The 12,668-nt window shown below is 40.8% G+C and overlaps 1 protein-coding gene across 1 annotated transcript; it reads left to right on the top strand.

Annotated features, from left to right (window-relative positions):
• Positions 1 to 3,070: 3,070 nt before the first annotated feature.
• On the top strand, positions 3,071 to 12,088 carry LOC138609275 (formyl peptide receptor 2-like). Its single transcript, XM_069681910.1, has 3 exons — positions 3,071 to 3,157; positions 8,959 to 9,136; positions 10,704 to 12,088. The coding sequence occupies exons 2-3, from the start codon at positions 8,966 to 8,968 to the stop codon at positions 11,586 to 11,588; spliced, it is 1,056 nt and encodes a 351-aa protein (XP_069538011.1). The 5' UTR covers positions 3,071 to 3,157; positions 8,959 to 8,965; the 3' UTR covers positions 11,589 to 12,088.
• The last annotated feature ends 580 nt before the right edge of the window (positions 12,089 to 12,668 follow it).

The following is a 12,668-nucleotide window of genomic DNA, read 5'->3' as shown; positions in this document are numbered from 1 at the left end:
CAAACACTCACACACTGCACGCCTATGTAACCTATGTGTCTGAGATGCACTGTACAGACTGTGGCAACAAATGTCCTGGAATCTAATCTAACTTAACACATGGATACTGGGAACCAAAGGCTGCCACATACAGATAAAAACAACTGTGGTGCAAAACCAGACATAACGTTTCTCACACTAAAAACAGACATTCAAATGCCTGCAAAACAGCACCTCTTCTTTCACGTCCCCAGAAAAATCTGGATAATCACAGTGAAACGTCACTTTATGCCACTTGAGGGCAGCATAAGCAGGTGAACCAGATGTAAACACACACTGAGAATAAAACACACACTTTCTAATGAGCCACCAGAGAGCGCCATAAGGCGACATGTTTGTTTACAACATGGATCTGGTAGCAGTTCATTTTTGACCTTCAAACTCCAGAAAGTATGTGTGATCCAGTTCTGAGCACCTCCTCATTCAATTCTTCTTCTGTGGTACCTACTTGTTTTTGCACCTCTCACCCTCCCATATTGCTTTGTTGGAGAAAGTGGTGTCATTTTGTTTAGATGATTTATTCTCCTTATCTGTCCCCTTAGTTCTCATATGCTTTAGTTTCTCTGTTTGCTTTGCACCATGTTACAGGCCTCTGCACTTGCAAATATAATAATTTTAACAAACTTGCATTGAACCCAAACTGCGCTAACTTGTTTTATATTTGTGTAGTAACAGGAACAGGGAGTAGAAATATCATGGAGGTCTATTTCTCAATGTGTTTGAGTAAACTGAGGTCAACCTTAAAGATATTTTGGTGTCACAGGGTCTGCCCTCTTTAACATTATAATGCAGAAGTTCACCAGCAACACAAACCCAACCCTAATGTCTGTACTTCCCAGTTTTTGTACTGACACACTGTAAACTTTTCCACGCTCCCCACTTTGTCATCACCACCGCAGACAACGAGGACGAGACCGTGGGCCACTTTTCATTGCATTAAACGTACACACAGGTATTTTTTCCCGTCCGCACAAGCGCGGTAAAAAGAAATCCCCGTCCAAATGAAAATGCAAAAACACGACAGAAACGCTGCCATGAGAACAGGCGGCGATATAACCATATGCAAGGAAGAAGAAGAAGAATCGTGGCCAATCAAATATCTGAAAAAATCTATTGCCGGAAGTAGTGCATCCCAACGGCTCTTTTCCTCAATATAGTGGACGAGTAACTGTACATATGTGTCAACATGTAAAACGTCCTGTTAGCAAGGTCAGATGCATCATTTGTCACGTCCGTCATTTTGCAAGGAATGTCGCCTCAAAGGAGATAACGGCGCACAGCCTGACGTCACGAGCCAAAAACGCCATTTACCCCGTCCACACGTCTCCATGGAAGCAGAGTTTCTAAAAGTCTTCACCCTGGCCGGAGTTTTACAAAAGTGACCTAAAACTGCGTTTGTGTGGACGAAAGGTCAAAACACAGAGAAAAGGCTACGTTTTGAAAAATACCCGTCTGCGTGTGGACATGGCCTCAAACTCAACCCCCACTAGACCTTTGTGAATTTACACTCCCCTTTGCACATGAATCAATCTTTATATAGCGCCAAATCAGTTATCTAATCCAGACTGTGCTCTTTATGATTCTGTTTTTAAAGACCAAAGTTAATCCACCGTGGAGGACGCACGCAGCAACAGTGGCAATGTTTATGGAAAAGCTGTTACATATCACAAAAAAAGTCTCTAAACTTAGAGTTCATTGTAGCTAGTTATAATATCTATATGCAGAAGACCGCAAGAGTTGCGTGTCTGGGTGTATTAAAATACCCTCCAAGATATGAAAGTGTGAAGTGGATAAGAACTTGTGGTCAAATGCAGAAGTTCTACATATTTTGTTGTTCCTGAGACGTGTATCAAATAACCTTTAAATGTTGTGGCTCTGGTTGTGCAGAGCTTCATGGTGATTCCTATTTATTTCTGCCTTGACAGCATCACAGCATTTTATGGATCCTTTCTTTAAATCTTTTAGAAACAAAAGAGATGAATGACAGCGATGATGAAATGCAGATGTTTTTCTTGAACGACTTCTCCCTGTGTGATATTTCTGTCCTGACCTTGTGCAACATCAGGAGGTCATGAACCCTGTTTGGAGCGGCCCAAATGGCTGAGGAGCCAATGAAAGAAGGAAGTGATTGCATGTTGTGACATTTGAAGGGGCAGAGGGAAGAAAAGAAAGGAAGAAAAACCACGATTCTGAATGAAGGGATCCAAACGCGGTCGTGAATGCAGTCACTCCTTTTGTTTCCTGGAGCTTGATTTTTAAAATAGCCTCATACTTTACACTTTAGGGATGTTATTAAACTAAAGTGTTCTTTTTCAAAGAAACATCCAAGAATGAATTTGTATACATTGAATAACAAACAGGTGAAAAAAGAATGAAAAAAAAAGTAAAAGTTTCAAGGGCTAATCTGTGAGGACTCAGTTGCATCAGCTGCCCAGCCGCACTTTTGAGGTTGCTTTCTTTTAATCTTCACTTTCTATTACTAGAAGCCTTTAGCTTCTCTGAGCAGAAAAGGACACCATTTACTGTAAACAGAAAAGACTGGTGTGATAACTTGTACTTTTGTAAACTGCATATTTAGGGGCCTTTTTGTTTTTAGTTACATGAAAAGTTATTTGTTGAAATAACATGAGGTCATCGGCCTTCTTCGGAGGAATCTTATTGGCCGAGAAGATCGGGGTCGGTCTGATTATCACAGAATTTTCATCCACACTGTGTGTTTATGCAGTTGTGTGTCAGTGTGTGTGTGTGTGTGTGTGTGTGTGTGGTGAAATGTAAGGACAGAGAGTGCGTGTGGCTACGTGAGAAAAAAAGAAGAAGCCAGACAGGAAGACGCAGCCATACACACACAATATTAAAATAAAAGGGAGAAAGAGGAAGGGTCTATATGTGTGTTTGTGTGTCTGTGCGCGTGCGTGAGAGAGAGAGACAGAGAGAGAGCAAACACAAACGCACGTCCAGCTTTTGGAAATAAAAACCACTTCAAGTAAATGAGACACAAGGGGACTCTCTCACACACACACACACACACACTGCTCATGAAGATGCATCTTCACTTCTTCATCTGACCACTGAGACTGAAGCAGCCGACCTCAGTGCGTTGATATCAAAGCATCTGCTGGTAAGAAATCAGGACTACAGCTGTGTAGTTCTTGTAGAAACAGGTGTCTCTGTATTATATATCTGCAATACTAAACAGCTTCTCTAAAATCTAAAGTTAAATGTTGATGAAGTAAAAATGTCCTTGTCTTGTGTTTCAGTCAGTTTCACTTTTGTAGTATTTCCCTAACTTAATCAACTTTTAATATCAACATTTGCTGGCTTTACACATTCACATTGATGTTTCTTTATTGTGTTTATAATCAACATAGTCTGAGGAGAATCATCTCTCCTTTTTGCAAGTCTTTGGCAAAGTTTTGAGGGCTAAATAAAAGGATCTAACATTTGAACTCATTAAGCCAGAGCAAGTTTTCTGATATCCAGCAGTAAAAACCGGATAGCAGAGCAATCGTATAAGAATATGCCTCTAATTTACTAACAGTCAATGAAACTTAAAGTTGTGTGTCGTCTGCAAAACAGTTGATATTGTCTATGGACTAGCTGATCCAAAGAAAGCATATAAATAGAAAATAGCCCAAGGACCAAGGATTGTTGCCTGGGGAACACCAAATGATAGTATGGCTAGGGATGAGGAGAAATGTTTCGTTACAACAGAGAGAGATCTGTCAGAGAGGTCTACATCTTTGTAGGAAAGAGATTTGTGCCACATGTGTCATTGCTCAAGTGCAAAACCACAACAATTTCAAGGTATAATGTGTCGTTACACTGCTCTTCTGACCAGCAAATCAACAATAACTGGTGCTAACAGGGAGGCCAAACACAGTTTTAAGCTGCACGTCTGGCTGAATGTTTTCTCTGTCCAAAATTGAATTTGTGTGAGGTTATTATTAGGTATTTATATGAAAGCTGTGAGATGCTCAGAACAAAATCTGTTGCATGATCTTGTGAAGTCTTCAAATGGTTCAGAGCAGGAAGTCTTAACTCTGCTCCAGTTATTTCTTCTTTCTATTGATGCTCGATGCTCTAGGATTTTTGGTTAGAGTACAGAGAGATCAAATGTATTTGTTTTGTGGACTGTTTAATTTTTATTAGGTCATTCTTGAACATGAACTCTTCTTGATGATTTACTTTTATTACTTGAAAACAACTCTGACGATCTGACTGATGTAAAAAGAATGCAGGTGTTAGTTCCGACCACGGTGAATTATCTGGGCCACAGGGGTTGAATGTTTGTGGCTGTTCATGACAAAGTACTCTGCGGTGTTTGATGGCCTCATTTGGCCTGTGGATATTTTTTGCTGTGGAATTAACTTACTTTCAATGTGCCCAGCACAGTGATGTTCACAGATACTTAGACATCTGCATCATATCAACAAATTTCCAGTTTAAACTGGACAGAGTCTCTGTTACGTTAGTAACCATCTGGTTCTTTTAAACTTTAACATTTGCAGGATTAAATTCCTTAAAGTGTGGTTATGTTCATGGGAAACTCTGGCTGACAGGAAGTGATACATTCAAACTAATTTAACAGCGACTCAGAAGAAGAACTGAGGAGTGTGTTGAGTTGATCGAGGGTTGCAGCAACCATTGGGGTGCCATGCATGAATCAAGATCTTTACTTTTTTCGGGGTTTACTTTACGGTGGATTAGAGCTTCAACTGGGCAACTGGACACTGTTCCAAGTCTAGAATCGACCGGTCAACTTTTTAGAAGACAAAACAAAACATTTAGTCAATAAAACAAATTCCAAATCAATATTTTGGGTCAAGTTATTGATTTCTTTAGCAAGTAGCCTTGTAACAAGCTGGAAATTTACAGCAAGCAGGTTGTTTTGCCAGAAATAAACCCATTTAGCGTCGCCTGTGGTTCATTTCTTCTACAACATCTAGTACCCTGTACGCAATCCCTTAATGTGGAATGACCCATTTCACCATTAAGGAGGCTGTGCGTGGTCAATAATAAAGACTAGAGCAAAACAAAGGAGGAAGTCTGGTGATGCAGTATAAAGAGTGAGAATGTCTGCATCAGGAGGTGGCTGGCGTGGACAGACAGGTGGAACAAACACTTGCTTGTCTTTGATGACAAAACAATGCATCTTCTGGCACTATTTCTTGGTTGCAGTTGGCCCCATCTGAAGCATTCTTATGGTAGTGATAAAACAGAAAATGGGCCACAACAGCTTGAACCAAAACAACGGCAGCATGATGTAAACATGCAGACAGACAGAGGGAACAGCTCGCCTGTTCCTCTTTCTTGGATTACTCAAGCTTCTTCTATGCACAAAATATTTTGACTATGAAACACTTTGAAATAGACAGGAGTTAGGAGTCGTCAGATCAAGTTATCAGATCAGACAGTACGAGGAGGCTGAAGAGGTAATAACCTCTGTTTACACTTTTCATTTAAGCCAGCAGCACAAATTAAAACATCAAAACACAGAACACAACAGTTCGTTCCAACATATCTCACATCTCATTCGACCAGTTGAGGCACACTTCATCGCAGCATCTTTCTGATGTGGACAGCAACATGTTTGATTTATTCATGTCAGATGTCACTACATTTGAGTCTCTAGATCTGATACTGATCACAGTAGTTTGTGGATGTCTTTAGGTCACCCTTCACTTTGCTGACTCATTTCCATAGAGTTCTTTGCAGAAGCATACAAGACACTTAACCACATGACACAAATGAAGATGTGCTGTCTCACTGTTTTAGTCCAGAGCTGACTATTACTATTACTACATGACTGTTTTTTTATTTATATTCATAATCTATTATTCAGCAAATATGGCTCTGACTTGTCATAACTGTAAGAATTCAGGGCATGGTTTTGACGTTATTTGTTCACTTTAATTCTCCCCAGATAAATATGCAGCTAGTAAGTGATACGCTTTTGCGACTTGCTAGCTCATGTACTTGGCGAGATGCTGTCGGGTGGCGCCAGGGAACTGTGATTTTGAACTATGATCCAAATCATAGCCTCCCCAAAAGCATCTATTGATTCACCAAACATTTCAGCTGCGAGCAAAAACGATATAATAAAGCAGATTCATCTTGAGTTACTATGGAAACAGCAGCAGCCATCTCCTGCTAGCTAGCAGCTGCGTTCTAGCTGTAGCTAACGTTAGCCCGAGTTACACAGCACATAAGAGAAGTTAAATTACTCTCAGCTCATGACGCTCACTTACAGTATTAATGCAGGTCGTTCAGGCAGCCCTCTTCTTCGTCGTCCTCATTATCCTCCATGTTTGTCATCACAATAGCCTCCATCGCGTGAGCATTAGCATTGCTAGCGAATTAGTGTCTGTAATCCTTGCCACCATCATCATCCACTCTCCTTCATGTCTTAACAAAACAACAAAAGTAACGCGATCCATAATCAGCTGATTAGCGCGGACTTACACCTTACTATATTTCACTAAAAAGATTCGACACTTTCGGTAACTCCTAGACTACTTATGTTGTCCGAGCAGCAAAGTTCAACGGTCATCCTCAATTGCGTCACTGGAACGTCAAGCTGTAAATTAAGGCTATGATTGTGTTTAGTTTTTTATTTATATGAATACGAGTCAGATCGATGTCTCCACATCTATATTTAAGTTGTTATTCCATAGATATTAAACAAAATAAAACAAAATTAATGTGTGTGTGTGTGTGGGGGGGGGTGGCATTAGGTTGAGCTCAGCCTTTTTAAAAAGGGGCGGGGCTTAAGAGCAAACCGTAATGGGGGGACAATAAATTAGAGGAAATACACTTGATTAAAGCGACATTTTTGGTGTATTGATTCCCAAAACACTCCTGACTTTTTTGTTTTACTTTTTTTTTTAGATTTTATATTAAATATTCATTTCCAATATTGGAAAATGTGACTTCCTTTGCACAGATGCAGAAAAATAAATTTTGGATGTCAGACAGATGAAATTACATTCAAATGTTGAAATATAACTTTGCATTAAAACTCCTGTGAGGATTTTTTCTCTGGTTATGAAACAGACTGAAATGAATTCTAATGATGACAAGATTCATTCTTTATAGATATTTCTAAAGCCTGAAAACGGTGGTGGAGGGTAGGTGTTCGATGCACGCTGCCTTTGTTTACATTTTGCAGGGCGTCAATTTAAAGTGAGTGATACATATGACTGTTAAAGAAAGCAGGATGAGATTTTTTGTTAAAAACCGCCACTTAAGCATGAACAGGACAAAATAAGCAAAGAGATAAGAGGTACGGCTTTGTCCACAGGGGGCGCCAAAATCAACACAAACCCAAAGTTCCTCACAGGAGCTTTAAGTATTGCATGAAAATATATCGAATTATAAGCCCTGTATCATGAAACGTTTTCTATCTTCAGGTTTTTGCCAACTTACAGCTCTCACAGAAATATTCTAGGAGTATTCTTCACGTCTCCCTCGTACACACATACAAATATTTAAAGCAAGCACACACACAGACACACTGACATGCAATCACATTCACAGACACCTTGGCACATTTTCAGACACTGATGCATCGTGACTCATCTTGGTACATTTGACTCCTTCAATCACAAACTCATTCATGTGTCTATTTTCTTTGCAGCATCGTCTGCAGATGCAGGCTCGTGATCAGAAAACAGTACAGTTTTTTAACAGTACTACACTTATTTTCCTTGATGAAGTGTCAGGCAGTGGAGTCGTGTGGACATTTTGGGTGTTTTTAGTGTGAAAGCAAAAGAGGAAACAACCCAAACCCATGCTGCATTCGTAAAATAAAAAAGCAGCTTTTAAAATAGAGAACATCTTCGGTATAACGTGCATTTAGTCTCCTCAACGCTGTGAAAAAGGAAAGAAAAGAAAACAGGAAGGAAACAAGCTGTCTTTGTAAATTACTAAACCATAAACAAGAAGAAGAATATTTTAACCACAGAAAAGCAAGAGTCAGTAGAATGTGTGACCTGTTTGATAGAGTGAGACAAACGTACTTGCATCACTTATCCTCTCAGGTGAATTTACAATCAATCAACTTAAGATGAATTATCTCTTACTGCTTCCTGACATGTAGTGAGCTCCTGAGAGCCGTGAGTGACGGTTTAGGCTGCAAATAAAGCAGGTTTCTGGGGCGTATTCTGCCTTTATATGCAACCGAAAAACAAAACAAATTGTGTTCATGATGGGGATAAAGAATGTTTTCTCCTTCTGGTCCTGCTTCTTCATTATGTCCTGTTTCCATTTCATCGTTTCCCAAACTCTGTGTTTTTTGGTTTTAGGTTTTTAAGTACAATTTGTCATCAGGAAGAGAGTGTACAAATAAAATTTACATCTGAATAAGAAAAACACATTTAATGTATGTCACTTAATTTAATCTGAGACATAATTTACGTTTTCTTTTATATGAATTTTAGTGTAAACTTTATGCAACTTGCATATTTTGTGCTTCTGTGGATACACTTTCTTTCTGCTTCCCCTAGTACAACATTTACAAAAATATCAGAATGAATGACAGTTTGTGTCTAACATATTTGAACACAATTAAAGCTCTGGTTTCATACTGATTAAACTGGGATTCAGCGCGTGGATACACTTTGGGTATTGGTTGTTAATCATGATGTCTGATCCTTCAAACTATCTATGAAATAACATTTTTGTGTGTTTGTTTATTTGCATTTGTTATTTGAGGATAAAAGAGGTTACTGAATGATTAAAACAGCTAAAATATGCACACAAATAATCAGAAGTTTATAATAACAAAACTGTTTTCTTATTTAGTTTCTGACCTATCATCTTTGTCCACCATGTCCGTTCATCGTGTTAAGTTTTTTTCCTTGTCTGGTAGAAAGAGTAGAAATATGTCGGATAACATTTCTTGTTATCTCATTTTTTCAGCCACACAATGTCTCTCAATGCCTCTCAACACGCCCCTGGGACCTCCAAGAATGACGAGGCGGCCGTGGACATCGACGCCATCATGGACAACGTCTCCATCGTCCTCTACACGCTGACCGTCGTGCTCGGCATCACCGGGAACTCCATAGTGATCTGGGTGGCCGGATTCAAGCTCAAGGTGGATAAACACTTCACACTGAATGATACAAACGATGAGTCCAGCGTGCTCATTGTCCTGTTAATGTGTTGTGGTGTGAGCAGAAGTGAGTGCTGCTGGGTCTTTGGTAGTGATCACATACAGGTGCTCTGTGCATACTTCAGGTGGCTGTGCTTAATGTGAAAAAATGTATTCAATCAAAAAGTGTAAAATGCAACAAGGCACTCTGATTATGTAGAATTAAAAAAGTCTTTATTTTACATGGCAAAATATACTCGTGACACAGTTTAACGTTGGCCCAGATGGAGCCCCAAGTTGGTCCCAAGTACAGGATGTGTGTGTGTAGGTGGGGGTGTGAAATGCACAAAGAAGGAAGTTGGCACTTGCTGGTTAGAGTAGTTGTGAAATTTAAATGTCAAGTAGAGTGACATCATTTCTGCATCCTGAATGTTTAGTACCCCCAGAGCTAATGTTGTCATATTTTATTATGAAGCTTCACTTTCCCACGATCTGTTCTGTTTGCGCTGTTTTTTTTCCAGTACCTGATTATTTTCGGATCAATGTTAAAGCTCTAAACTAGATCTAAAATTCAACTTGAGATAAATTCCCTGCCGCTGTGTCACAAAAAAACTTTTCCTGCGAACAATGCAGCACGCGGAACAGAAAGTCTTGACGCCGTTCATTCTGCTACTCGGGAACACAACGCTGCAGGAGCCCCATTTGTCAACAAAGCTGTCAATCATGAGGCCACACCCCCTTTTACAGCATCAAGTAACTCATTAAAAGTAAACTTGTCAGAAAAATGAACACTTGGACATAAATCAGCATGATAAGAACTAACTATAATGACAGAAACCATGTTTGAGAAAAATGTATTTTGATTTTATAGTTTGACTCATGTCCCATCTGTTAACATGGAGGAGGCGGGCTTTATGAGCTATACTGCAGACAGTCAGCAGGGGGCGATAGAGAGGGTTTCACTTTTAGGGAGCTGTCACGTCGTCCATGTTTTTATGCAGTCTGTGGTTAAGCATAAGAATCAAACCCCAGTCCAGTATTTGTTTGGCTCATTTATTACCCCTGACAACACACAAAGTGGTCGACAGAATTGAAACAAGAAGGGTACCTGGATGGACATATTTTGAAGCATTGGGCCACTGACCACGCTGACTTATTTGCTAAGTTCTAACAGGCTGTCAGAGCCGCTGATGTCACTCTGATCTCTGATATAGTTTCATCTTGGCTCCCTAAAGGTGAAGCTTCCCGTACTGAACAGGTATTTTTTAAGTGAAACCCATATCCCTGCACGATTTGTTAAAAAAACTTTCTTACCTTAGTTTTTTCAACAAATCTTGCAGGGATATGGGTATCACTTAACTGATACAGATAATTATTAAGGTAAGATTAATTTGGCATGTCGGAAATCCAAAGGTTGACAGATGTGCTGGGCCTTCTCTGAGGTAGGATTGGTGGTTGGATTTAGAGCAGTTACATTTCTTTCTTTCTATTACCTTGTATGTAAAATCTGACATTTCCCGTCTTTACTTTTTTCTATTGTCAACCGAATTTTCTTCTTTGTCCTCCTCAGCCAAAGGTCACGAACGTGTGGCTGGTGAACCTGGCGATAGCAGACCTGATCTTCTCCTTCACACGAGTCTTCTCCCTCATTAAGAAGCTCTTCTTCGACCGCTGGCCCTTCGGCCTCTTCCTCTGCAAGTTCAACGGCTTCTTCAAATACGCCAACATGTTCTGCTCTGTGTTTCTGCTGGCCGTGATCAGTTTGGACCGAGTGCTCTGCGTCTGGAAGCCCATCTTCACCAAGCGACGACGCACCCTGTGGGCCGCCAGGTTGGTGGCTGTCTGCGTGTGGATCGCCGCCATCATCTTCAGCACGCCATTCTTCATCTACCGCAAAATCTCCCTGAAGGATCACAACCGCACTAAGTGCTCTTTGGACGACAAGCAGTCGAACGGCATCAGCAGCATCAGACTGGCTCTCTACATGAACCGCTTCCTGTGTGGCTTCCTGTTGCCTTTTATGGTCATCCTTATCTGTTACATCCTGGCTGGATTAGGCATAAGACGCACCCGGCTGTCAGGAAAGTCCCGCCCCCTACGCATACTAGCATCATTGGTGATTGCGTTCTTCCTGTGCTGGGCGCCCTACCACTGCCTCCTGCTGGCGAAAATGGTGAACAGTAATAACAAGGTGGTGAAGATCTGGCAACCTCTGGCGGCCGGCATGGCCTACTTCAACAGCTGTGTGAACCCGCTGTTGTACTTCTGCATGGGGTTGGACGTGAGGGGACGCTTCAAGCAGAGTCTGGCGGGGGTGTACAAGAGAGCTCTGGCGGACGACGTGGACGGACAGACGACCCAGTCCAACGACCGCTCTCTGGATGACAGCACGGGGTCAAAACCCAGCACGGCCTTAGGAAGGACTCAGACATCAGTGGACGTAGCCAGAGTTTGAGTTTCCTGAACACATATAGGGCCACAGCTGAGCTTTTTCATCCTTAACCATTAAAGTGACAGGGAGATGGCAGTAGAAGCTCCTTTAGTTGTGTGCGACTGAGACCAGATTACTCGCATATGATCCAACAGCCCCACAGCAGGCATGGTTTAACAAAAACAATAAACAGAAATGACAATAAGCAGATCCAGACCTCATTCAAAACGATTAATTATTAATTGGTCTAATCTAATATCTGAAACACAATCAGATTACTTTTAGAGACTTAGACTTAGACTTAGACTCAACTTTATTGATCCCTTTGGGATGACTCCCTCTGGGAAATTCAGTCTCCAGCAGCTTATACAGTACAATACAATAGGAAAGAATCAGCACACAGAGGGTAAAAAATAAAGATCAAAATATATATATCTATCGATATATATATATATATATAAAAAAGTACAAAATTAGATAACAAAATATATAAAATATACACTCTTAGAAAATGTACAAGTAAACAGTGGGTAATAGTTCAATTAAACTAAATTAGGTTATTGCACTGTGGTATTAGGTTATTGCACTGTGGTGAGAGATTATTGCACATTGACAGATTTTTATTGCACATATGACCCTTTGAGAAATAAATAAATATTACTATTGAATAAAAGAAGTTAACTACTATTAACTTTGTGAGCTGAATTAGTGGCTACCGCTTGTGAGAGAGTCTGTCCCTGTTACCTCCTCCCCCTAAGTGAGGAGTTGTACAGCCTGATGGCATGAGGGACAAAGGAGTTCTTCAGTCGGTTAGTCCTGCACTTTGGAAGGAGCAGTCTCTCACTGAACAGGCTCCTCTGGTTGCTGATGACGGTGTGCAGAGGGTGGCTGGCATTGTCCATAATGTCCAACAGTTTGTTTAGTGTCCTTGTCTCTGCCACCGTCACCAGAGGGTCCAGCTTCATGCCGATCACAGAGCCGGCTCGCCTGATCAGTTTATCCAGTCTGGATGTGTCCTTCTTGGATGTGCTGCCTCCCCAGCACACTACAGTGTAAAAGAGGACACTGGCAACCACAGACTGGTAAAACATCCGCAGCAGTTTG

Source organism: Semicossyphus pulcher, unplaced genomic scaffold (genome assembly GCF_022749685.1).
Source record: "Semicossyphus pulcher isolate SPU_LCO1_2020_fin unplaced genomic scaffold, fSemPul1.0.p SCAF_5, whole genome shotgun sequence".
NCBI lineage: Eukaryota > Metazoa > Chordata > Actinopteri > Labriformes > Labridae > Semicossyphus > Semicossyphus pulcher.
Note: the sequence above shows the minus strand (reverse complement) of the source record. Positions and strands in the feature narration are given on the sequence as shown.